Source organism: Sciurus vulgaris (assembly GCF_902686455.1).
Source record: "Sciurus vulgaris genome assembly, chromosome: 4".
Taxonomy (NCBI): Eukaryota; Metazoa; Chordata; class Mammalia; order Rodentia; family Sciuridae; genus Sciurus; species Sciurus vulgaris.
In genome coordinates this window covers 157,417,827-157,444,158 of record NC_136464.1, presented here as the reverse complement: position 1 = coordinate 157,444,158, position 26,332 = coordinate 157,417,827, and the positions used below count along the sequence as shown (strand labels likewise).

The 26,332-nt window shown below is 40.5% G+C and overlaps 1 protein-coding gene across 1 annotated transcript in view; it reads right to left on the bottom strand.

Annotated features, from left to right (window-relative positions):
* Positions 1–1,689: 1,689 nt before the first annotated feature.
* The window catches only part of STARD13 (StAR related lipid transfer domain containing 13), a 415,422-nt gene continuing 390,779 nt past the window's right edge, over positions 1,690–26,332 (bottom strand). Inside the window, 8 exon segments of the mRNA XM_079137263.1 lie at positions 1,690–4,076; positions 5,205–5,381; positions 8,722–8,939; positions 10,245–10,466; positions 11,312–11,426; positions 12,019–12,229; positions 17,227–17,425; positions 24,881–25,040. Coding sequence (XP_078993389.1) covers positions 3,959–4,076; positions 5,205–5,381; positions 8,722–8,939; positions 10,245–10,466; positions 11,312–11,426; positions 12,019–12,229; positions 17,227–17,425; positions 24,881–25,040 — 1,420 coding nt within the window. The 3' untranslated portion in view covers positions 1,690–3,958.

The window sequence follows — 26,332 nt, the reverse complement described above, 5'->3', positions numbered from 1 at the left end:
CTGAAAACCCAGGATATTTATGGTCACATTACCCAGCGTCAGGAAAATGTTAAACCCTTCTTGGCCAGGGTTGTATTATAAAGAAATACTGCAGATAATTCATTTAAAATACATGTATGTGCGTGTGTGTGTGTGTCTTTATATAGAAACACAATGAAACGTTTACACACTGATGGGTTGACCAAAGCCTTGTGACCAGAGGCTCACAGGGACCTAGCCCTGTATTTCCCTTAGGAACATTGGCACTAAATTCGGTTTTGTAGAGACTTTATAGAACAGAACTACCACGAACAATGAGAATCGCCAGTGTTCCCACTTCACACCATGTCTCCTTAGAATCAGGACCCCTGCCTGCAGTGTCCTGCTCCTGTTCAGGGTTGAAGGAATGTGTGCTGAATGATGAAGTGTCTCCTGTGGGTAATCTGGCTCGAGAAGTACAGCGTTGGAATTTTAAATCTTGCCTGCACAAGGAGGATGTGGCTAGCAGTCACTGAGGTGGCCTGATGGCTGGGTTTATTAGGGTGGAAGTACACACTGTTTTGAAGAAAATCTACAAGGATGTACTCTGCTTAACAAGTATCAGCTAGTTATTCAAACTTCATGGCTTTGTACTGGTACAAGGCTGCAATGACAGGTTTTTTGTTTGTTTTTTTTTTTCTTCTGTGATATCAGTATGTATTGACTTGGCTTTTGTGACATTCCACCTGGCTGGGGTCTATTTTATCCCTTTACCCTATCTTCCCTAGAAGTCTCATGGTTGTTTTTCCCATGACCAAATATTAAAAGATGGAAGTAGAAGTTGCATACTTAAGAATCACACCAGGAATGTTTAGAATCAAGTTTGGATTCATATCATCCATGTTCCCAGGAAAACATTTGTACCACCACTTTCTTGTTCTTTCACATAGAAGAAGAGCAGGGGACATTGAATTCCTCCTTTGCACATGTGAGATGAACAAAGAGCAGAGTTGGGATAACTTTTATGGGGCCATATGGTCTTTGGGGCTGCTGTGGCTTTTGAAGCCTATAGCTGAGAATGTTTGGGGGTGCCTGCATACTTGACCAAGGGTTATCTTTGTTGTTTTTTTAGAAATAAAATCTAGAGGGCACAAGTCCAAGAATGCAAGGGTGGAGGCTCAGAGTCATTCTTCATGGTTTAATGGTGCAGTTTCCATCATTTTATAAAGTCTTTACTCAACAAAAATAATATGTAGTAAAGAGTTCACTAAATATTTGAAAATACACTATCAGTATGTTTTATAACTTCCAGATTTAAGTATATGTATGCGTATATGTCTATATCTATGTGTGTGTGTGTGTGTGTGTGTGTGTGTGTGTGTGTGTGTGTGTGTGATAACCCCTACCCATCACTTTAACGCCTTTAACCCCAGTTAGTTCGTGTCTAACCTGACAGCGAATGTCTGCTGATAACAACATCCTTGTATTTTGGAGATGATATTGACACAGACCAACACCAGGAGTAAAGCTCATGGCATACCCTTTGAAGGAAATCTTCCTATGGGAGCATGTTTTCCACTTTTAGGATGAAGCATGAAAACCAACATGTATTTTATCGAAAATAGGAAATATTTAATGTATATAAATTTATTTGCTTTGGCAATTATTTATTTACAGTTGATGATTGATACCAACAATTGAGGTAAAAATATACATGAGGTATAAATAAGATATTTAAATGCAATATCATTTTATTTCCATTGGCAAGAAAACAATGAATAAAATACTGTGGTATTTGACAAACAAGCTTGATGTATCTCTTTTCTTTTTTTCCCCCCTCTTTTCCTCTGTTTTAAAGATGCACCATGTTGTTATACAGGGGTGATATGATTAGTATGTGCATAGAAACTAAAATGACAAGTAATCGGAAGAGGGGGGAGTTAGAAATACAATCACATTTATTTTTATTATGTTTTCAGTATCCTCTAGGTCCTTTTTCCTCAAAGAGTTTCCTTGGGGCTCCACTCCTGGGCATCTCTAAGGCTCATTACAAATGCAGAGTGTCAGGCCCACCCCAGACTGCCTGAACAGAGTGTGCATTTTAAACCTGATCCTCTAGCACGACTCCTGTGTGTGCTAGAGTTGGAGTAGGTAGCACTGCCTTGTCTGATATGATGTCATTCATCCTGGTGTGCCTATTCTATTTTCCAAACACATAGTGTCCCAGCTCTGGAGCAGGACCAGTGTTCAGCTAGATTAAACTTCATTAATGATCGTGTCGATGCATAAAAAGTAATCTGGGATATATGATTAAATTTAGGATGTCAAGGCAGAAGCATATTTGTCTTGCTCACCGAGACTTGCCCAAATGGTAAGTTGTGGGCTAAATTCTGGCAACCATTTTAGGTAGACATGGGAATGAAAAATTCCTAGCATGATTTTCCTTGCATCATACCAAACTCAGAGCTTCTTTATTCCTTTCAAAAAACAATTGCACATCACTTATAAGGGAAAATATTACATAAATGTTTATAATACAAAAAAAAACACCTGAAAACAGTCATTTTCCTCTCCAACACCAGTTGCTATATCGTATCAGTCTTTGTCATAGACAACCAAAGAAAATCTCTCCTTAAAACCAAGCACAATAAGTTATTTTTATGTCTATAGTTGTATTACAGTAATAAAAAAAGTCAACTTAAACCCATTTGCAAATGAATAAGGAAAAGTTAATTTGCTTAGTCTGTACAATAATAAATAAGGTGGAATCAAATGCATAGGTAGCTTGAACTGGCTAATGAAGAAACATAGAATTAATATATCTGTTTATATTTTCTAAAACTAATTAAAATATAGTTTTGGTCTTATGTTAGTTAAAACCCTGTCTTTTCAAATGGCAATATTTTAATGAATTATATTTTAAGAACATCACATATAGCAAAATATGAATTTCCTGAAGCTGTGACTGTCCAAAACTCTTGAATGACTGTTATCTCCCTTTGTCAGGTGTGCAGAGTAAATTCAGTGCAATACACCGGTAATGAAATGCCAATTAACTATGGCCACATGGGCCACTGGTCAAATAAAAGAACATTTAATAACATTATGGAAAGTATCTATGAAAACTTGAGACAAGGCAGAGTCTCTCTTTGTGAATATGAAAAGGCATGATACTCAGCCCTTTTGGGGGTGGGGTGTTGGTTTTGTTTTAGTCATTGTTGTCCATCTGATACTGCACTGAGTAAAACTGCCAGATGCTACTTGAAATCTAGACTTTGCAATGACTTCTCACCCAATGCTTTGCTTTAAAGAGGAGGAAGGAATCTTTCTCATGCTGTATCCCAACACTCCACTCTCAGTTTTTGAACTACAGAAACAAATTGTCAAAATGCTTAAGAACCTTTCAATGCTATTTTCCTTTGGTTAGCTAATCTTTGGCTAGACATCAAGTAAGGCTGACAGATGATACATTTCACACCGTGGTGTTAGCAGCAGGCTCTGCTTAGCTAAGGGACAGTAGGGACTGGGGCCAGAGAAACTTGGGAAGAGCTGTGTGAGGAAAGGACTCACCGAGTCAGGCAATTACATATAAAATCAATATTTTACATATATACATTAAGATAGAGATATACACGTATATGTACATATGGTACATGTACATTTATTTACAGTTAAGAATATGCTTCTTAGAAGCCTTTAAATAGCAAATTAGGCAATGCATAAGGAATAATCCATTTAATTTTAAGTAGCATAGATAAACGTTCTGATTTCTTAAAAAATATTATATTAGTAGGGATGTCGCCGTCTCCAGGAGGGCTGAAAAAGTTCTCAGAAAATTCTTGCATCTCCAACATTCCAACCTCGCAGTGTTTCCATTTTTAAGTATTGACCACGTCCACCAGCGCCTCTCTCCTGCTTGCTCTCTCACGCTCACACTCTTTGCCTCAAACGCGCGTTGTAGCTTCCTGTTCCCTGAGTTTGATGTCACACTGGGGAAAACTCAGATTTTAGTTTCTGGACCCTCAGCCATGAGGGGCTGAAAAGAGTTTCTAATCCTGGCAACTTCTGCTGCACAAAGATGTCCAAAGCCTCGGCTGTACCATTCTGGAGAGTGACCTCTATAGGAAAAGAAATGAGAAAGGAAGTCGGGAAGTCTCTTCCAAACCACAGCAGTTTGTAGGGTAGACAGTGCTGTCCTTGGGCTCTGGTCACTAATATACCTGTGAACAACTTGGGGCTGCTGCCTTGAGGATCTGAGGACCCCATTCTGCTATCAGCTGCTTATAAATTAAACCAACTCCTTGGGGTAAAATGGGAAGATTCACACTGAATCTAGAATTTACTCAAAAAACTAAATTTATATTTTCTTACACCAAGAACTTAGCTCAGTATCCAGGGTGCCCTGAAGGGACTGGTTTTAAGTTAGTTTTGTTTTCAAAGAAACAACGCAGGGAACAGCAACATTTGGATTTAATCCAAGTGCCCACTGGTGAATGAATAGATAAAGCATATGTGGCCTATACATAACAATAGAATACTACTCAGTCTTCAAAAAGAAGGGGATTTGGTCATTTGTGACAATGTGGAGGAACCTGGAGGACATTACATTAAATGAAACATGCCAGGCACAGAATGGCAAATACTGCATGTTCTCATTACATGTAGAATCTAAAAATGTGGAACTGCTGGAAGTAGAGGGTAGAATGTTGGATACCAGAAGCTTAGTAAGGTAGGGAGATGGACATTGATCAAAGGAGACAAACTTTCTGTTAGATGGAGTAAGAAGTTCAAGAGATCAATTGTACAACATGCTGACTATCATGAATGATGATGCATTGTGTTCTTGAAAATTGCTCGGAGAGTAGATTTTAGGTGTTCTCATCATAGAAAATAAATACGTGAGGAAAAATAAGTGAATAGCTTGCTTTGGTGATTCTGCAATACATTCATATATAAAAACATCATGCTGTACACTGTAAGTATGTATAATTTTTGCTCGCTAATGAGAAGTAAGTGAATACATAAATTAGAAACTATAAAAAAGAGCAAAGGGCTGGAGGAGAAGTGTTAGAACTTTAGGAAAAAGAGGAGGAGTCTGCAATCATCTACCGAAGTCTGCTAATGGCAATGAGGAAAAGCAGTAGGGTAAAATGAGAAATCAGGCTGACAATAAGGCTCTGGTGAATGTGCCATAGGTAAGGAAGAATCCTGAGACCCAGCCTGCCATGCTTAGAGCTGCCACTTACTTCAGGTCTACCCTGCAGATGTGGGTCAGTCTGGATTTTCCAGAACCACACGGTTCTATTAAGTACTGAGAATCCATCACCACAGCCCGCACGCCACCCATGAGTGGGGCTTCCTCGTGCTCCACAGAGAGGGACACCAGGGTGCACATTCCTTTGGGCAAATCAGTCTTCCAGGTCCTGGAGCAAAACAAGCCATACATCAGAGTTATGGTTAAGAGAGAAAAACCTGAACACAGAGCTAAGGTTTACACTTGTATTTTCCTGCCAAAAACCTGAGCTCGAATTCCAATGTTACTTGGATTAAGCTAATGGTTTCCATAAGCTTGTGTGAAGTTTATACAGTGCAGTTCAAAGCAAGGACTTCAGCTCTCAAACTCAGAGGCCAAATGGTCTAGCAGCTTTCAGACCTGCATTTGGAACCCCAAACTGAGGCCCGGTCCTGCTCAGGAACTTGTGGAAGTTCCTGCTCATTAATGAAGAGGTGATTTTACAGTTTAGGAATTAGGACTCCCTCAATTCCTCTATTCATCTATGGAGACATCCTTGTGCCAGGCCCTGAGAAGCCACTAACAATGTGAAGACACATATAGACCAGGAGGAGACACTGCCAATTCTAAAAACACCACGGTGAGTGCAATGACACCACTCTGCACAGAAGGCTCTGAGATGGCATGGAGGGGTCCGAGGGCACTTGTCGGGGCTTTCTGTAGTAGGTGATTCAAGTCTTAAATAAATAATTTTTGGTGCCTAATTAGAAGAAAACTAACCCTGTATGGGCCTGTTAATTGTCTCCAAATGCCTCAGTGGCTCATGGGTAGAAGGGGAAATAAACATAGTTGATTTGACTCCAGGAAGTGTAAGCAGCAAGGCACATTTTGGCTCAGTATGGAGAAGAGCTGACTGCGTGAACTGCCCACAGATATAACAGTCTGTCTTGTGAGGTACTGAATTCCCTGTCATGGGAGCTATTCAAGCTCAGCGGGGCTACTACTTGGAAAATAGTGGTAGATGGAGTCAGGAACCATGAGGTAAGAAGTATCTCTAACTTTCCCTTCCACCATGGGGATCTGTGATAACAGACTGTATTATAATCCCTGTCATTCATTCATTTAACAGATCTGATTCCCTGGCTCAGTGGATTCATCTGTGACTTTACCTGCCCACCACATGAAGAAGATAAGCTTTAGATATGCCCAGTGCTATGGTTTGAACGTGTTCCCAAATGTTCATGTCTTGGGAACTTGGTCCCCAATATAGTAGTGTTGAGAGGTGGGATCTCTAGGAGACATTGGGTCATGAGGACTTTGCCCTTAAGAACAATTATGGATTAATAGATTGATAAATCAAAGGGTGATTGAGGGATTGGCTTTGTCATAGAAGCAAGCTCTTTCTGGCATGCTTACTCTGTCTCACCATATGATGTCTTCTGCCACGTCAGAACCTAGCAGGAGGCCCTCACCAGATGCCGAGTGGATGCTGGTGCCATGCTCTTCTTGGACTTCCCAGCCTCCAGAATTGTGAGCTAAATAAACCTCTATTCTTTATAAATTACCCAGTCTCAGATATTTTCTTATAGTAACAGAAACTGAATTAAGCTATACAACCAGAATTTGGGAATAATCAAGCCTGGCACAAATGCTCAGCAAGTTCCCCTTGGCTATGACCACTTTCTTTTCATGTATGGCAATATGATAAATAATGAAGACTGACAGTCATAGATCTCTGTGGAGTTAAGATGGGAAAATCTTCAGTAACTCTCACTGTAGCTCTTGAGGAGCTAGAGATGGTTATAAAATGAGAGGTAAACACAGTAATCCTAAGAGATGACCAGCCTCAGATGCCAGCCCAGATGGGTAGATGCTCTGAAGACAGGATGCATCTCAACCCTGCCACTTCCTCACCACACCTATCACTTTCCACCTTCCTGTATCATAAACAAGGAATTCCTGTTGGCAGGGACCAGGTCTGGTGCATCATTAGTTAATCCTCCTAACTGCCAAGCTCCCCTCCAGAGCCTCATGGTCCACTTACCTCTCCTCCGAGTCTTGGACCAGGTATCCATGCAGTAAGACACAGCCCTGACCACTATATTTAAAATTACACCCTTACTATCTCCCCTTTATTCATTACAACTAGGCTAAATAAGCCTACCCCTTTCTGTGATCATTTATCAACTCTCTCTCCAGTAAAATGTAAATCCTGAGAGATCAGGACCGTGGTCTGTTGTGCTCACCTCAGAGCCTGCAACAGGGCTAGCATGAGGTATGAAGTTGCGACACACTAATAAATGGAAGGCTGGCAGGGTTGCTGTACAGGTGGGTGGAGTCGGGGAGGTTCCATGTGGGAGTCCCCCTCTGCCTGTCTGCAGGGAAATAAGAGGCATGCTAGGGCACGGCCATTCCTTTGGCTACACCCTGGACAACCACTTGATTCTCTGCTTGTGAGAATGAAGGCTGAATTTTGATTCCACAAGATGACCAATGTCCCAACAACTGTTGGCAATGAGCTGCTCACATTCTCTACCAGGATCCCAAGTTTACCGGGATACACACATATATTTAGGAAAAACTCACCCTTAAAAGTTAACGTCCCAAGGACCAATACCAATACCAATAAAGAGCCCATGTGAAAAGTAGACCTTGGTTTGCTCTTGAAACTAGTTTCATAAAGAAACCATTTTAAATATACTTTTGGGAATTTCACTAGTGATTCCTTTTACACTGATGATCCGTGAGAAGACATGGGTTTGCTTAGGTTTTTAATAAAAAGGATATATTGATCTAATTACATTGTATTCAAGTTCTTTAATATCCCCAATCTGTTCTTTCTGATGAAATACTGCACTTCTGTGCAAATTTCCTATTGTTGCCTCAGCATCTCATTCCAAGCCCAGGGAACAGGGGTCTGGAACTTAATTCATGAATCAATCAGAAACAATATTTCAGTGGCAGGCGCAAGACCCACCAAGCCTGAAATCTGATTGCAAGTCCAGCGTCTCAGCAATTGTGGACCTGCAGGGCTGCATCAATGTTTCCAGGCATGGTAATCAGTCATGAACATCTGAAGTTAGACAGAAGGGTTTTGAAATTACACACATTCTTGTGTTAGTTTTACAAAATGAAGACTTGCTTTTCTCCCTCAGGGAGAAATGCAAAAATCAGGAGAAAAGCCAATCAGATTCGATTTGCATAATTTGGCAGAAAGTGCAACTGGACAAACAGCAGCTATTCAGAGGCCTGTGTTCTGGGGAAATGAATGATATTTATGGCCTAATAAACTCTGTGCTCCACAAGGAGAGGGGCTGTAGGAGAGTTCGGGCAGAGCTGTAAATTGGGTGAAGAAGCAGGAAGTCAGGCATAAATACAGCCAAGTCAGGTTTCACTGTGGGAAATGAGAGGTGGCTTAGTGTTCCCAGTGGAGGCTGGATTTAGGTGGTAGAACTCCAAGAAGTGCTTAAATCTGCAGCTCTAGTCCTGCTTTTGGAACAGGACATCATAAAACTCGGAGTCACGCTTACCTGAGAACCACAAAGTCTCTGGAAGGATGGGGAGCCATGCTGTTCAACACGTACTGATAGATTTCTGTCTGCCTGTCCAGAGTTTCCACCACCTTCCACTGCACGAAGTCCTCATCCCACAGGTGGCGCTCTCTGAGCACGCGGTTCAGCACCACCGAGGGGGGCGCCTCCACCTCCACAGATGCCTTCCACAGCTTCAGCGGATTCCCGTCCCCCACCTTGGGAAAGACATCAGCAGAAACTGAAGAGGTTGGGGTCCCACAGAAACCAGTCCTACTTAGGTGTTTAAAAACTATCAATCTCTTATGTAAATTGAGAGTGATGCTACACACCTCTCAGTTTAAAATGTAAACATTTTAATCTTTAAGCTTAAGAATAATAATGACATGTTGCCACCCACAGCAACAATCCCGCGGGAAGGAATTGGAGGCGGAATGAACTACTTCTATTATCTTTTTCTGGGTTGCTTTCTTGCTTGCTTGCTTGTTTGCTAGTTTATAGAGGAAGAGAGGCTTGCTTGCTTTTAGAGGAAGAGAGGCTTGCTTGCTTTTAGAGGAAGAGAGGCTTGCTTGCTTTTAGAGGAAGAGAGGCTTACTTGCTTTTAGAGGTACTACGCTTTCAGAGAGGCTACACTTTCAGAGAAGCTATTTCTTAGAGGTCTGCTGCTTCTTCTTAGAGGTGCGTCCTGCATCCTGCGTCCTAAAGGTGCGTGCTAGAGGTGCGTGCTAGAGGTGTGTCCTACAGGTGTGTGCTAGAGGTGCTTTCTATCAGAGGTGCTTCTTAGTGGTGTGTCCCTCGTACTGCGTCCTTTATTCTGCGATCTAGAGGTGTGTTCTTAGTCCTGCATTCTGCGATCTAGAGGTGTGTTCTCAGTCCCGTGTTCTACGATCTCCTCCCAGGTGAAGAGAATGTCTTATATACACTAAGGCAGCCTATCAACTTAGGATTAAGTAGCACGTTTGGAGCACGCACCATGGTAGCAATCGAGAAAGAATGAGGAACATGTGTTGACCACTAGCACAGAAGGGACATCAACCAATCAGGCAAAAGGTCATGAGAGATCACGCCATGTTAACACTCATTATGTGCCACCTCTTGGCCAAATGCCAGCCGCCATCTTAGAGCTGCTTAAACATGTCTCTACAATGACAATCAAAATGATAATCACCAACACACACAGTGCCTACTGTGTGCCAGGCACTGTTCCAACATATTTGAGTTATAAATAGCCCCCTTTCTGACTCTGGTTCTCTTAGAATATCCAGTTTTCCAAATGAAAAAATAGAGGCAATGACTTGCCCAACATCACATAGCTTGGGCAGAGATAGAATTGGGATCCAGAAGTTGGGCTCCATGGTTTGGACTCCTGACGACATGCAACAGGGCTGCTTAGCAGTATCTAGACAGTCTTTGAACAATATGTTTTCTTAACTGTTCACCTGTGTGCCAAGATCTATGTGTGAGTAGTCATTTGTAAGCAAATACAGATCCCTAGTTGTTAGATGTGGCTATTGGGAGATTACCTTTTTGAAAGCAAGGTCAGTGTTGTCAGGGCTGGAACACGTGACCCATCCTTTGAACTTCTCCTTGGCTTCTTTCTGGAGGCCTTGGACAAGATGCTCCAGGTAAGTGTGGAAAGTTGCTCCACTCTCCTCCAGCTGTGACCCCAAGTCTTCCAGAGTGGGTGCGTGGATCTCAGCCTCCGCATATGAGTTGCGAGACTGGGCAACCAACTCATGTGGGACCTGAAGCAAAGGATACACAGAATAGCAGCACACTGAGGTAAGGGAAATGCTGAGACTAATGGTTAGAGGAAGCGAAATCATTTCATCAACAACCAAGGTCTGAGCAACAGGCTGAGGGTCACAGGGCTAGATGTTTTTTCTAAGATCACTGCCAAGTCTGGGAGGAGCCTTCCTGAAGTTAGGAAATACAAATATGTTACTGAGGCTATATTTATTATTCAAAACAGTTATGTGACTTCCCATTCATTCTTTCCATTTCCTTTTCTTTTAATTTATTTTTATTCTGTATGTCAAAATTTGGGCTCAGACAATTCAACTCTGAACAGACAATGCAATAGACTTGTGAAGGGAAACATAAAAAATGACTTAGAAATAGCTTTACCTTTTAAACACTCTCTTCCCATTGACAAATGCCAATTTTACCACAGAAAATATACCAGAAGTCTTGTTCGCTTACTTCTTTAGCATATCTGTGGCTCTACTCCTAGGCTGTCATTACTTGATATCCCACACACGCACACACACACATGGATGTGGAGCCTAATCAAGCCCTGAGGTAAAATCAAATATAACAAAATTGGCTGACTGGTCTTAAACCTCACAAAGGAAGGTGATGCAATTGTTTGCATAAAAACCATCATCTTGGTGACTCCAAGTGTCTCTATCAAAGCCTTGACTATATAGCTAGCGCTTTGCGTTTCTTGGGAGGCAAAACCCAGAGCTATCACATATACTACTGTCATAAAATCAGGAACAAACAGACATAAACCATAAACACAGCAACCGTTCCAAGTTTCTTATCTACTTCCAAGAGTATGAGAAAGGCGGCAGAGCCTTTTGCTCACCTCAAACAGCCTGTTGCATTCCATGATCATGTGGGCAAGGCCCTGAGCTGCAGCCAGATTCTCATTGAGGTCCTTCTGATCTGGCTTCCCAGTGGCACATTTCTTCTGGATGACTCTGTAAGTGAGTGTGAGTGCTGAGCAGAACCCAAACCAAAGAGCTTTTCACAATACTGAGCACATCCCTTTTGTTTTCTGTTCATCCCCAGATGCTATCCAGAGCCCAGGCTTTCTCATTTCCAAATAAAAACAATGACCACACATCTTAGATATTCTGAGGCAGGCTAATGGCTCAACAGTTCACAATCCAAAACCCTGGAAAAACACAGGGCAGGAAGAGCCGTGGGAAGAGGAATGGATCTATTTTTTCTAAAGTTTGAAACCACTCAACTGCATGCTCCTGCACTTCATTTTTTAAAAATACAGTCTTTCAAAATTAAAGATCGTAAAATACGACTATGTACTTTTCCCCTTCTTCCCACTCACACAAACAAAACTCCTCAGGCTTTCTGGATCTCAACTGACGTTCTTCAATACTACTTGGACAATTCCATGAACCTGAGTCATGTGAATGAGGTCGCTTTGGAGCATGTTCTGATTATAAAGTGAGAGCTGACGAATCTTCAAGTTGAAATTTGGCATGAGAAGAGTTAATTTATGAATTGTGGGGGAGGCCTGGTTTGGGATTGTTGTTGTGGAGGAAAACTCACCTTGGAGAGCTTTCTTTCTTCAATAAATTAAGATGAAAAAGGGAGGGGGCCAGACACACAGCCAGGTTCATGGGCGTCATCTGATTTTCTTCCACCAAGTTGACGACGTCATTTAGGAAGCACAGGAGAGTCTGCAGGGCCTCCCTGTTTTCATCTGCCAGCAGCAAGATGGCGGCCTGCACAGCCTGCAGTCGCTGCTCTTTGGGGACATCTGAGGAAAAGTGGGCACCAGGTCATTAGAGCGATGGCCACCAAAAGAGTTAGCAGGAGAGTGTATAATCTCAACTTCCTGACACCAACCACCAAAACCAAATAACTAATGGCACGAAGAAGTAACTAATTGCTTAGGCCTCAGAGATAAGTGAGAGGCAGAGCTGGAATTTGAATCCCAAGAGTATAACTCCAGAACCCACGGTCTGAATGAACCAGTCGTACTTATAAAGTAACACCTCCCACCCCCATTCTGGCTTTTCATACTCTGAGCAATCAGCCTGGTCATCTGTTTTCAGTTGATTTTTCTGTTGTAGACAAAGTTGGCAATGGACTCAGAGCTTGGCCAACTTGGTTTTTTCTTGCGCACCCTCCTTGCCAGACAGTTCTGGAAGCACCTGTTGGGATGCTCAGGACTCTACAGGACATGATATGAAAATCACTGAGTGAGAGAACAGCAGCCTGACCTTTTCCCATCCCTCATGGAACAGCCAGGCCTTGATGCCAGCATGGCCACAGTTAACCAAGAGTATCCAGCTGGCTACTCCTGGGGCACTCCTAGAGTGCCTCTTCCCTTCCTTGTTTCTGTAAGTCACCAGGGTTTGGTTTGGAAGATGTACTCAATTGACTTTGGGTGGAGACTCACTGTCACTTATCCTATAATCTTGGAGGATTATGGAAATAGAGACTGCTTGAGGAAGAGGAACTAGGCTTTGTAAGGTTATAGGAAATGGACAGTCCCATTCTCCTTGAGGGTGGTCCTTGAGGTGGTAGTGGTGGGTATTGGTTTTGCAGACTTAAAGGGAACTGACTTGACATTATGAAGTGAAACAAATGGAAAAGTCACAGTGAATGGGTGTTAGGTGCTGCATTTTGCTGCCCCCTGGCTGTGTTTGCTTTATGATCCTTTAGGTTTGATTTACTGACAGTCAGGAGCTGACTTTAGTTAATACTGCCCTCTTTCTTAAAAGGCTGCTTTCTGGAGCAGAGATCTCCACACTAGGGCATCTGTTCTCCCAAGGGTTCAGGGGTGGGGTGTACTCATGACAATTCCTTTGAGGTATGGGAAGAAAATATTAGAACTTCCAATTGTGTTTATGTTTTCTCTTGTCCATTAAAAGTACTGCTTGAATTGTCTTACAATGTGCACTCTAAATCATAGCACATCACAGAACACTTAAATTATTAAATAAATACACATAGATTTTTACTACTGGTATGGGGTACATGATTAAAAAGAAATTAGTGCTTCCTGTTCCACATGGGGCCGTGGTGTATCCTTCTGTCTAGGTCCTCAAAGGCCTAAAGACTTGTGATTCTGTAGGTTGTCTATGTTGGGCTCTCCTGTGCGCCTGGCCAGCATCATTTAAGAGGATCTTATATCTCAGAAATGACCAGACTCCTGGTTCCAGTCAGCCAGCAAATCCAGATTTCTGGAAAAGTGTGACCCTGCATGCAGCATGCTGAAATCCATCACAACCCCACTGTGTCCACTATGTACTGGCACAAGATAAACCTGGGTTTGTAGAAAAGAGCCATTATGTTTAAATGATAGCAAACCATTTTCTGTTTTCTTGCTTGTGTTAAAATAGGTACTATTTAGAATTTCAATCTGGTTAACATTATTATAAATTCAGCTTGAGCCACTGAGCTACTTTTAAATATGCTGCTATAGGTAAGATGTCATCACAAGTCTAACTTTTTTCTAAGCCAACATTTTTCCCCATACCATCATTTTAAAGGAATCATCTGTCATCTTCATATACTATTTTGATTTCCTACTTGTTCTTTTATCCCTCAGAAAATATCTACTATATGTTATTTTCTACTAAAAAAGGCTTGAGAAAGTCAACTATTAATCCCTAAATTCAGCATTCATTCTGAACCTTTTCATTTTTGACCTTTCTGTTACACATGACACTGCTGTGGTTCCTGCCTTTCTTGACTTTTTGGAGCCCATTCAAGATCTGCCTTTCTAAGTGTTGAGGACCTTTCTAAGTGGGGGACCTTCAGTCTTTCACACTCAATGTCCTCTCTATTCTGAACACCTTTTCCTTTCTCCCCACAAGTCAGCTCCCATTCTCTTTCTGTCCACATTCTCTCAGTAGTCAAGCCTTACAACTGTAGGGCTATTTTTAATCCCTCCACCCTTTCCCCTCTTACAGACTGGGAGGATTAAAATACTTTCATGGTCTACCCCATACTCTATTTATGTTCATCATCTGATGAAAGCCCAAGAAGTAACCCAGGTGAAAAACAGAACTTCTCTGGAGAACTGGGAGGGGAATGATTCCTCCTTACCCCAGAGTTCTCTGGACACTTTGACTGGAGAGTCTATCCATGGACTGTCCTATGTCCAGGCTCCAGTCTCACTGCTGGAAGTCACAGAAAGTAATCCAGAACCTCCATTAGTATACCAGCTCTCTAGCCCTCCATTCTTGCCTATAAAATACCTCTTGCATACCACTTCCAGATTCATGAATCAAAAGAACAGTTCTCATCAACTCTCACCTTGGTGGCAAGCATACGATTGACTACATACTCAATATTCATTCTTTCCTTCTTTATTCTTCCCTTACTTCCTAAGAAAACACACATTCTGTTCAGGTGTGGGGCTGCAGTGTACTCAGAGATCCCTTCCCTCAGGATGAACTGTGTTGACTTAAACCAAAAATGGTAATTCCATTCCTCTTTCCATTGACTGATTTAGGGAAGAAGATGAAAACCATGCTAGGAGCTTCTGCAAGATTTATCTCCCTGATAAAAAGAGACATGCTCAAGGAGAAGGACTTTCTCGTCTCTCTCTATGCTTTTGAATGTGATTTTATGAAGATGTGACAATTATATTGTGGCAGTCATATTGTGACCTCAAAAGGAAGCCAAGAGAGGCTGACTTTGTCCTGGCATCACTGGTTGCAGAATTACCTAACACCGAAATGTTTTGATTCTAATTTCTTGTCATGTGAGATAATAAAATGTCCTTATTGTTTAAACAGTTGTTTGCTGAACTTTTGATTGTCTTTATAGTAGAAAGAATCATAACTGACAAGTCTCTCAATAACACCTGAAGGTTCCCCAGTGCTTAATGGATCAAATATAGACCTCTTGCTCCAATTTTCAATGCTCTCCTGTGTGATCCTGGCCTAATTTTTCAGTGTCATCTGGCGTCACATTGTACATTTAGTACCCATGGAGGACAGACAGACAAATATCCTGAGTTGTTCTGACACATGCTCATGCCACTTGCTTCACCCAGCATGTGTTCCTTACATATCTCAACCTTTGGGTGTCATTTTCTCTTCCTCCAAGTTCTCACTGCTCATCTCAGCTTTCTTGGACTTGTCTTTGTAACCTTTTTGTGTAATTTCTCACACCTTGTTGCATTGCAGTCATTTATGGTCATGTCTTGACTCTTTCAGTTGTAAGATCCTTAAGAGCAGAGCATGAGTCTCATGCATCATCCACATGCCCTGCTGCCCTACGCATAGAGCCTGTACATAATCCCCGCTCAGTAAATGTTTGCTCAGCTAAAATAAAGCCCTGCTTTGATCTGGCTTTTTGGTTATATCTCAGAAAGAGCCAAAGACATTTATCTCTTGGAAATAATCTAACTTTAGATGTAGTCTAGTGTCAACTTCAACCCCAGAACTGATTAAATGTCAAGACTCATATGCGATACTTCCAAGCCATAGGGAGGCTTAATTGAAAATGGTGCTTGACCTCTCAGCAGCACCATTACAAATACTCCATGTTTAGGCTGTAGCACCTTGAATCGTGAATTCAATTTAACCTATTCACTTGCACAAAATAATATTTATTTAGTGGGTCACCACTTTATTCTGTTTTCACAACTGGTACTAATTATAATCCTTTTTGAATTTGTAATATTATACACTCTTTAAACACAGAAATCTCTGCAGCAGGGATCTTCAAATTGGGTCAATTCCATGTCAAGACCCATTTTAGGCATATTTTGCTGTAAACTGAAAGTCCACAGGCCAACTGATTGTCTTCCCCTCCTCTAAGGAATTGAGACTTGGGCCATGAAAATAATTCATAGTTCCAATATTATCATATCAAGAAAAGATTCACATTTTTCTTTCTTTTGTCTTTTCTTCTTCCTCTTCTCCTCTTCCTCCTCCTCCTCTTTTTTTATGGTACTGGGGGTTGAACAAAGGGGCAACCTACCACTGAGCTACATCCCCAACCCTTTTTCTTTTCTTTTTTATTTTGAGACAGGTGTCGCTAAGTTGCCTAAGTTGGTCTGGAACTTTTGATCCTGCTTCCTCGGGCTCCCAAGTCACTGGGGTGATAGGCATGAACCATCACACCCAGCTTTACATGTTTGTTTCTAGTCACCCCTCTTCGCAACTACCTTTGGCAGGATAGGTTTTTTAATCAGCAATTTTTATTTTGAATGATTATTTTAATTATAGTGGCTTTGCTCTGAGAATATTGATTTTAACATTATTTTAAAAATTCCAAGTGAAAATATGAATTAGTTACATTCAGCTAAAAGCACTGATTTGGTTTGTTTGCTTTTCACCAATTAAAATATATTTGCTTTTAAAAAAATTTCTAGTCTTTTTAACATATTTGCTTTACATTTCCTATATCCCAAGGAAATGTGTATTTTTAAAAAAATTAAATAAATTTTTAACAAATACCAATATAAAAAATAAATTTGACCATGTCCCCTTTTCCTTTTAAATTTCTTTAAAGTATATTATTGAAAGTTAGTTTGAGATTTTACACAAAGACCTATTGAAAAGGAATATTTTGATGTCAAAAAGGTATTTTCCAGTGCATAAAAAAACGGCGTGGAGATTCTACACCAAACTCAGAACAAAGATTATTTTTGGAGAGGAGAGTACGACTAAAATTTTTACACACTTCTTTTTGGATTCATGTGCTAAAATTCGATCTAGAGGGTTTTTTTTTTTTTTTTTTTTTTAATGGCTGGATGCACATGAGAGCACTGGTATGACCCCCACTTACACTGATAGATGTGGAGGAAGGTCTCGCTGAGTTTGTTGGTGAAAAGAGGCTCGGGGAGGTCGCGGAAGAACTGCTTCACCATGTCTGCCACATCATAAGCAGACTGGTCTTCATAGCTGACATTCTCAGGAAAGTTCTCGTTCATCTGACGTAGAGCATGGATCCGAGACTTCACTCCCGACTTGCGAAAAAGACCCACCTGAAATGAGCCATCAGGATACGTTAGCTGAGCCACTCTTTTCCCAACACCATCTTCCTCCCAACACTGGTTGTCTCAGAAGGCCTAGGACCGGAACTGAATGAGCTGGAATTGCATTCTTATTCACAATCCTGAATACTACTGCTGCTACTGTAGGCAGCAGCTGAACAATGACATTTCTCCTAAGAAACAAAGGTAAGAACTACATCCCACGGCATTGGGCTATTGTGGAGACTAAATGAGAAAACATATGAAGCTGCTGTGTGACCTGTAGAGTCTCAGTACACTGTAGATGTTGCTATTGTTTTCGTTTATTTGACAAGAAGTGATTAAGTACCCACTATGTGTCAGGCATTCTTTTGCTAAGAATCATTAGGTAGCAGAGCAGACAAAATTCTCTGCCCTTTAGCATTTACACTTTCATGGGGATTTTGAGAAAGTCTGATCAATGAGAATTTGCTGGGAATAAGGTGCTTGGTGAATGGAAGGGTTCGAGATAAGCAACCATATTCAGTACCCTTTTGGTGGAGAAGTCTATAGGGATTATGTCCATGCAAGGAAATATTATTATAAGTACGTAATTTGATTTAAGGGTCTTATTTGCTTAATCCTTGGCACCTGTGATGTATGTGGCTTATATGCCTGGCACTTATTACTCCATTTGGTTTTGTGTGTAGACCCTCTATTGAGACACATGGGTGGCTTTTATTCAGACATGATCCTATCAATCCTTTTTTCATATCTAGGACTTAAACACTTCCCTGCTTGACAAATAAACAGAGAAATAAGACACCAAAAAGTAATGGTCCTGATAGGAATGAGTGAGGTAAGCAGAGCATTTGTTGTAAGAGTGAAGATCCTGGCGTGGTTGGGCAGGTTAAGCTCAGGTTCTCTAGAAGCCCTCCCCACCCTGGACTTGCTTCTTATCCATAAGAAGAACTGAACTTTCCTGGGAGCTCTGGTGTACAGTGAAAGAATGTCTGATAATTTTAAATACCTAGAGGGCATCAAGTTTTTCAGAACTCAGTTTTTCGATTCTTATTCTCTCCTCTCATTCCTCAGTGGTTCTGGGGTTGGCCCACTTTTGCAATGCAAGGTGGGAATGCTTCCAAGTGGCTGGATGGTAGGTAGTAACACCAGAATTGGCATTGAAGAAATACATGAGCACGGTTTTTTCACCAGTTCTGCTGTGTGCCAAGATCACACCTGGGCCCTGACCCAAGTTCAGGTGTCTGACAAAGGCTCTCATGATTGTTGCTATAAATGAGAGCAGCCCTAATTCTTTTAAACTGCAGTAAAAGCAAAGAAAGAAATCCAAGCCATTAGAGAACACTCAGGCTTTTGTATATGTCAGTTGCATGGATCACAAGGGAAATTATACAGTGCTGCTTTTTGTGGTCACAAAAACAGAATTCTTAGCAAAACTTTTTTGCATTCCAAGGCTTATCATCCTAATCCTAATTTTATAGGTCAGTATATCCAGACATATTATCTTAAAATTTTCAATACCTTTTTATTCTTAACGATTGGAATATCTAGAAAATGGAAAACTTTGCCATACTTAGCTGATTCTCCATAAATAATCTAAATAAAATTTATCTTCCTTCATCTGGCAACTTTTCCATATTTCATCAAAGTGCATGAGAAGAAAGCATGCATCGTCAAAAGAAAAATATAAGATGTCAGATGGGTGATTATTAAAGTGAGATGCATCTTCTGTTTGTTTACATCTCTGAATTTTTTATTCTGGAAGAAGGCCCAGGACTGTGTACATCACAGAACTGCACTGCATGGGAGTTCTCAGGATCTCAATGCCCCAAAGGTGAATTCTTAAGTGTAAGTCACAAATATTTATCCTTATGTGAGTTGGTATTATTCCATTTGAGAAGAATCCCTATGTTTTTTAAACAGCAGAGAAATATTGATTAGATCTATAAAAAGAATGTTTGTGTTTAAATTGCCGAGCATGTCCCTCTTGTCTACTGTGTCCTTCAAGCTCTGTTTCTGGGTCCATACTGATGTGCATGCACACACACATCCTAGGGATGTTTTCTTTGTATTGTTTGGATTCCAAGTTTCTTTCTCTTTTTGGCAAATATTGTTATTTTAATTCTTTTAGACATGTCTGGGGCTCTCTAGTGGCACACTCTGAGCTGCTTGTTCTGACTTAGAGCTCAGAGGATGTCTCAAGGGTTGTCAGAGATTTATTTGTTTTGTTTCAAATTCTGACAATAACATTCCAGCCCTGCCCTTACCTTCCAGAAACATGGGAAATATCTGTGCGTCCTGTGGATTTTTGTTGGAAGCCAGAGGAAATGTCCTAAATCTAATAAAGGAAAGGTGGTCTCAAATTGAACTAGATTTTAGATGCAATAGCTAAAGATGGCAAAAGGGAAAGATGGAAAGAACCACAGTCTCCAAAGATATTGATGAGCTGATGAATGAACTAATCCTGGCACCACCCTGTTTTCTGACTCATTATTGTCTGTATGTGAGATATGAATTTCCTAATGTTCAAGCTATTTTGGACTGAGGCTTCTTTTAGTTGCTATAAACAGCATCTGGACACAGTAAGCAGAAGGTACTTCTAATGGTGTAGGGGTCCTGAGACCAAAGAAAAGTGCCTCCTAACTGTCCGCATAGAACAAGACTGTATGGTGGTATAAGTGATTGGTGATAGTCATTTCTTTTTCAAAAAGTTTTCAACACAGGGATAAATTTGCATTTTTTTACTATAATTTTTTTTTTTTTTTATGTAAAAAATAGAGAATGAAGAAACCTGTTGCTTCTGAGGGCATCATTATTATTGCTGATGGTGGGAGGTGAACTCAGATTCCCTCAGCTTCACTCTGCACAAGACTCAATAGGGGCTACATGTCTTTCATTTACCTCTTGTGTCTGTTACTTAGCAGGTGGGCAACCTGGGCAGTCACATATGCCTTTAATGTTCTATTGTTGCTGTTATGAAATTCTCAATAATATATGAAGACGGAATCACACATTTTCATTTTATCCTGGGCCCCACAAATTACATAACAGGTCCTGCTCTTACATGCCTTCAAAGCCCAGCTCAAATATCCTCTATGAAAAGGAGACAATGGTAGTCAGCAATGCAGAATTCATTTTATAAACATCTTTCTTGCCTGCACACTCTCTCCACCTTAAGAAGAAAGAATGAATGAATGGTGCATAATGTTCCTTCCCTTAGTCTAGTTTTTTCTACTTTCTTTTGTCTTCCACCTAAAAACCCAGCTTTGAGAAACCAAGGGCTGAGGGTATGATTTAAATCGATGGTCTCAGAGCATCCTTCATTATGTATGAGATAGGTGAAGTGACGAGTAGAGGACCCCAGCACTGAGCATGGAGTGCCTTCCCAGCATAATTAGGTTTTTAGAAAACTTACTGCTCCATTAGAAGGAGCGGTTGGGCATGAGTGCTGCATTACAATTCAAATTTCATCTAAATAATATTAAATCTCCTTCTTGGCATCCTGTTTATGCTAATCCTTTCAGGGCTTAATGATGTTTATCAGGACTTCCATTTCCTTTTCTTTAGAAATGTGCTCAGCTAATGAAGAAAGGTTGGCTTTACTCAGAAAGGGAGAGATTCATAGGAAGAGTGTGCGGCGGGTTCTGATTTTGAGCACTGAGCTGACTTCATATTCATTAGGAACCAGTATAACCTTTGCTTCTGTGTGCCATTGATTTAGGGCAGAAATAAAAGTGCAGACGACAAAACGAGGCTCCTCTTACACACTGCTATGTCTGAATACAAATGGTTTGTAATTGAAGGCTAAACTTCCTCATTTCATCTACAGCCATCTGCAAGGGAGCAAATGGATAAGCTATGCTTCATCATATATAAACTGCTCTGCACTGGGGAGTGTGAAAGGTGAAATGGTGGCACTGTTTCAGGACTTCGTGGGGCTGGAATCAACTCTGTGACGAGGGCTTATGTTCCAGATGAATGCTGGGCTTGAGGGGAAATGGTCGGGCTCCCTGTAGGAATCCTCCCTCCCTGAGATCAAGGCCAGAGCCTTGGGCAGGTCTTGGATGGTGGTTCTTGCTCAAGTGTGGTTTAGAAGAAGGATATTGGAGACCTTCTGGTCTTCTATGAGTAGGGCTGAGATTTCAAGGTCCTGTGCAGACCTGGATCTTTTCTCTAAGGAGGTGCTGCTGGCATAGAAGGGACATTCATCTAATGTTTCTTTTCTTCCTTTTTTCTCTTGATTCCCTCTCTTTTCAGATTCATTAGTTTTTATTTGCTCTTAATTCTCTAGGACAGTCTTCCTTTTCTACTTGGATTCTTCTGGGGTTCTTCGTTTCTCTAGTTTTCCTCAGTTTCCTTCTTCTACAACTTTCCTTTCCTGCAGGGACCTGAAGGGTGACCTCTGCATGTTCCCCACTGAGACACGGAAGGAGAGAGACATATAAGACGGGAGAAACCCTGCTAGGATTAGGGTGGGAATTCACTAAAGCAAAAGTTCCATTGACATTCTATGAATTCTTCCTTGTGACTGATAACGAGAGAAACATTGCCTTGTTCACTCTGGTTATATTTAGAGTCAGTCTTTATGTCCTGGAAATGAATCTCTTTCCTACAAAGCTTTGTCTGTATAGTTTTACAGAATGAAATTCTTCCAGACTTAAAAATTAGTTAGGAACTTTAGATGGAAATCAGGGACAAGTCAGTGAGCAAGGGTGGAGGAAGGTTTGGTGTGCACTCTCCTCTCTATTTATGACTTTCTTCTCTCCATGCAACTTGTGCTTTGAAAGGGAGATTGGGTCCAATCAAAGCAGTAATACTGGTGTTGCATATTATTAAAAACCTGCACTGGATGGGAATTCCTCTTACCATTCTACACTAAAGACCTGGTGGTAAGTAGACTAGTGGTATTAGAATTCATTTATTTATACCCAACCTGTTCAAGGAAGGTTTTAAGGTGACTTACAATGATATATAAAATATAATAAGATACAATCAAATTAAAGATAATAGGAAATTATAGCAAGAGGAAAATAAAGATAGAAAATAGTAACTGGAACTAGATAGGAGGCTGATGCAGAAAATTCATAAAAAAGTTGTCTATATTTACTAAGGCAGAATACGCATTTGGCTCTAAGCTTTCTAGCAGACAGTACAGAGAGAAAAAACACACACAACTGAATGAGCCTTGTGTCTATAATATAAAAAGCAGACAAATTATTCAAAAGAAGCACGCTATTTTCAAGAGCCAGATAGCACCTGAGAATAAAATTCTCCTATTCTCACACAGAGGACACTACAGGATGTAATGATCAAAACTGTCAACAAAATATGAACAGTGAATTCATCAATGAGTTGTATGGGACCAACTTTTTTTTTTTTTTTTTTTTTGTGGGGGGTGGTTACTGGGGATTAAACTCAGGGACACTTAACCTCTGAGGCACATCCCCCCCCCCCCATTTTGTATTTTATTTAGAGACAGGGTCTCATTGAGTTTCTTAGTGCCTTACTGTTGATAAGGCTGGCTTTGAACTTGTGATCCTCCTGCCTCAGCCTCCCAAGGTCCTGGGATTACAAGCATGCACCACCATGCCTGGCTAGGACCAACTCTTAAAGTGCTCCTCAATGCTGGAGATGGAGTCACCCTAAAGTTCACAGGGGAAAAGCAATTCTAACAGTACAGTAGAGTGCAGTGGCTAAACACTGGAGTTAAACTCTGGAGTTGGACAGATTTAAAGCAGGTGTTGGCTCCATAATGGAGACTGGGGTATTAAAACTACCCAGGGTGTATATGGGATTAAATGAGGCAGGAAAGCATAACTTGGAGTACAGTTGCCTGAAACATGCTAGACAGTCAAGAAAGGTTATTATTATTCAACTTATGGCATAGATGGACTATATAGTTCCTTTGGGCATTCCTGAACTAACAGTTTTTTTTCTTAATAGAGTTTTGCTGATAGCAATAGGTGGTCATACTTTTGGAGCAAAATATTTTGTCATAGCATCCTATTTTTAAACAGTTTGTTGCCCTTATTTCTGAGAAATAAGAGGCAAGCTATTAAATTGTTTTCACAAAACCAAAACATCATCATTGTAACAACAGCAACCACCCTGCCTTCTACAATGACATACAAATATGCAAAAAAAAATCAGTATATTCTCTAGATTACATGTGCAAAGGATTGAAGGATATCATGCATCCAAATTGAAATCAACGATGATTTCAATTGACAAAGTTACTCCGACTTTGCTCCACTGAAAACCAGTATTTAATTCATTAGGAAATCATCTTGCCTCTATGTGTGCTTTCGGTTTTGGTATTTCTACAAGAATCAGTTGCTAAGATCTTTGAACTCATGTAGCATAGCTCACTTGTATCAACTGAGCCATGGCCAAGGGCAAATCAATAAAAACTTTGAATAATCTCAGGTTAGTACAGATTCTCTGCATGCCACTAGAGAGTATGGTGAACAAAGATGGTTACTTTGTTGCCTGCAAATATACCCACGACTTAAGGTTGTAATATATGGAGCAGGTACATGACTTTTATTTTAGACAGAATGTCTAAGAAACTAATGGATGTTAACATGGAGAAGCAAAGGCTTTGTTTTGTAAATTATAGAATAATCACAGTCCACCATTATTATGGTCCCCAAATAGCCCTAGAAGCAGAAAATAATCTCTAAATATTTTGTATAATGTAAGTTTTAATCAACTCTTTTAGAAATAGGAATATTTGATTTAGATTATACTGTTTTCATATTTTACTTGTATGTTTTAAAAAGATGTAAATAAATCTGTCTTTGGCTTTTAAGCTTTTCTGGTCATATGCTGCTTCAAAAAATTAATAAAGGGAGTCACAAAAACCAAATTCTTTTTTTCAAAAACAATATGAGAAGGATAAGAGCATGCTGTGAAATTAGTGGTGGCACTGAGACTATAATTAAAAAGCAAATGCAAACTGGGCACAATGGTGCACACCTGTAATCCGAGCCACTCAAGAGGCTGAGGCAGGAAGTATGCAAGTTCAATGTCAGCTTCAGCAATTTGGTGAGACACTCAGCAACTTAGCAAAATACTCTCTCAAAATAAAAAGTAAAAAGGATTGTGGATGTAGCTCAGTGGTAAAGTGCCCCTGGTTCAATCCCTAGTAACCCCCACCTCTGCCAAAAATACAAAAGAAATGCAGTACATAGTTTACCTTCCAGTTTCTAGGGAATGTAAATCAGACATCACAGGTACAAATTATTAACATTAACTTTCTGCAGTCACCTCAGGGTGTTACCCCAGTAGCCATAAGGAAACATCCTCACACAGCTTAGCAGGAATTGAGCCTAGTTAAATTAAATTTCGACATATAAAGGTTGCCGATGCCTTTAGTTTTGGTGGGGCAGGTCTTGCCTGAAAGTGGAGATATGATTCAGTCTGGCATTCCTTCAATCCAAGTCCAAGTTTGGTTTACAGTCATACCTGATCAAGGCAGTTGCTACGAAGATATCTTAGTGCTTGCTGAATGCTTTGAGGCAGAGGCTGTCCTGTTCTTTGGACGTGGACTATGAGAGGAACACCAAAGACAGCCTTGTCTTTGTAATCAGGAACTTTCATCCTCTTCATGAACTTTGGAACTGACCTAGAATTCACAGAAACCAGGTCATGCAAGCCCCCTGGGGCACACCGTGGGGAGAGGCTGTGGAAGCAAGAGAGAGGGAAGCCAAGCTCTTGTTGGAATACCCCAGAGACACAGGGAGAATTCAACATTCTTTCTATATTAATCACTTTGCATGGCAGTACTATGTGTGGCCCTTGCCCACACTGTTATGTCTATTAAACAGCATGAATCATGTTAGCAGAATGTATTTGTAGCTTTGTTTTCAGGTCAAATGGACAATTTTCCAATTTAATTGTGACTGACCCATCTCCCAAGTGATGAACACTTGAAAGTCTGCTACAGAATAAAATAAAACACATGTAAAAATTCCAGTGGGGGACTGGGGCTGTAGCTCAGTGGTAAAGTATGCGCCTAATATGTGTGAGGCACTGGGTTTGATCCTCAGCACTGCATAAAATAAATAACATGAAGGCATTGTGTTTATACACAACTAAATATATACATGTGTATATATATGTGTGTGTGTGTGTATATATGTGTGTGTATATGTGTGTGTGTGTGTGTGTGTGTGTGTGTGTGTGTGTGTGTATAATAAAAAAAAACTTTAAAAAAACTCCAACAGGAAGAAGTCTGGTTGGAATTGGGGGAAAAATGAGTGGAGAGAAGATGAACCACATTTTTTTGGTTATGTTCTTAGTTTTCTGGAGCCAGCTGCATTTTTGAAAAGGAATTTTAATACATAAGCATATATTGATTTTGCCATGCAATTTATAAACTCCTAACATATTTTTTATAAAAGCACCATGGGTTCATCTACATACATAATATATAACACAGGACAATCACTGACACATTTTCAAATTCACCAAGTCATCTACAATAGATCCAAATACAAGTTCCAACATATGCTTTTAAGTTAATTCCTTAATTACAAAGGTTTACTGGATATTCTCATTTTAATTTGCAAATGAAATAAAAGCACAAATATATTTGAAGAATCAAATGCACTTTGAATCAATCAATGCTCTAAGTAGTGAGTTCTGCATTGGGCAAGAAGGTACAAGTGACAGATGTTTCTCTGCAGACTGCCAGAATTATTTTATAGCCAGTTTATTTTTAATTCCTCTGTTCACAATTAATCACCCTTTACTTGTCTCTTTTTCTGTCCTGGAGTCTGACTGCCTTCCCTGGAAACCAACTGAGAGTTACAAATAAAGCAATGCTTCCTGCAGGCTCTATCACACCCGAGCTGTGGTTGCCCAGAAGGCAGACAGCAAGGCAGAACTCCATGGGTTACTTCCAGGACAGTGTCA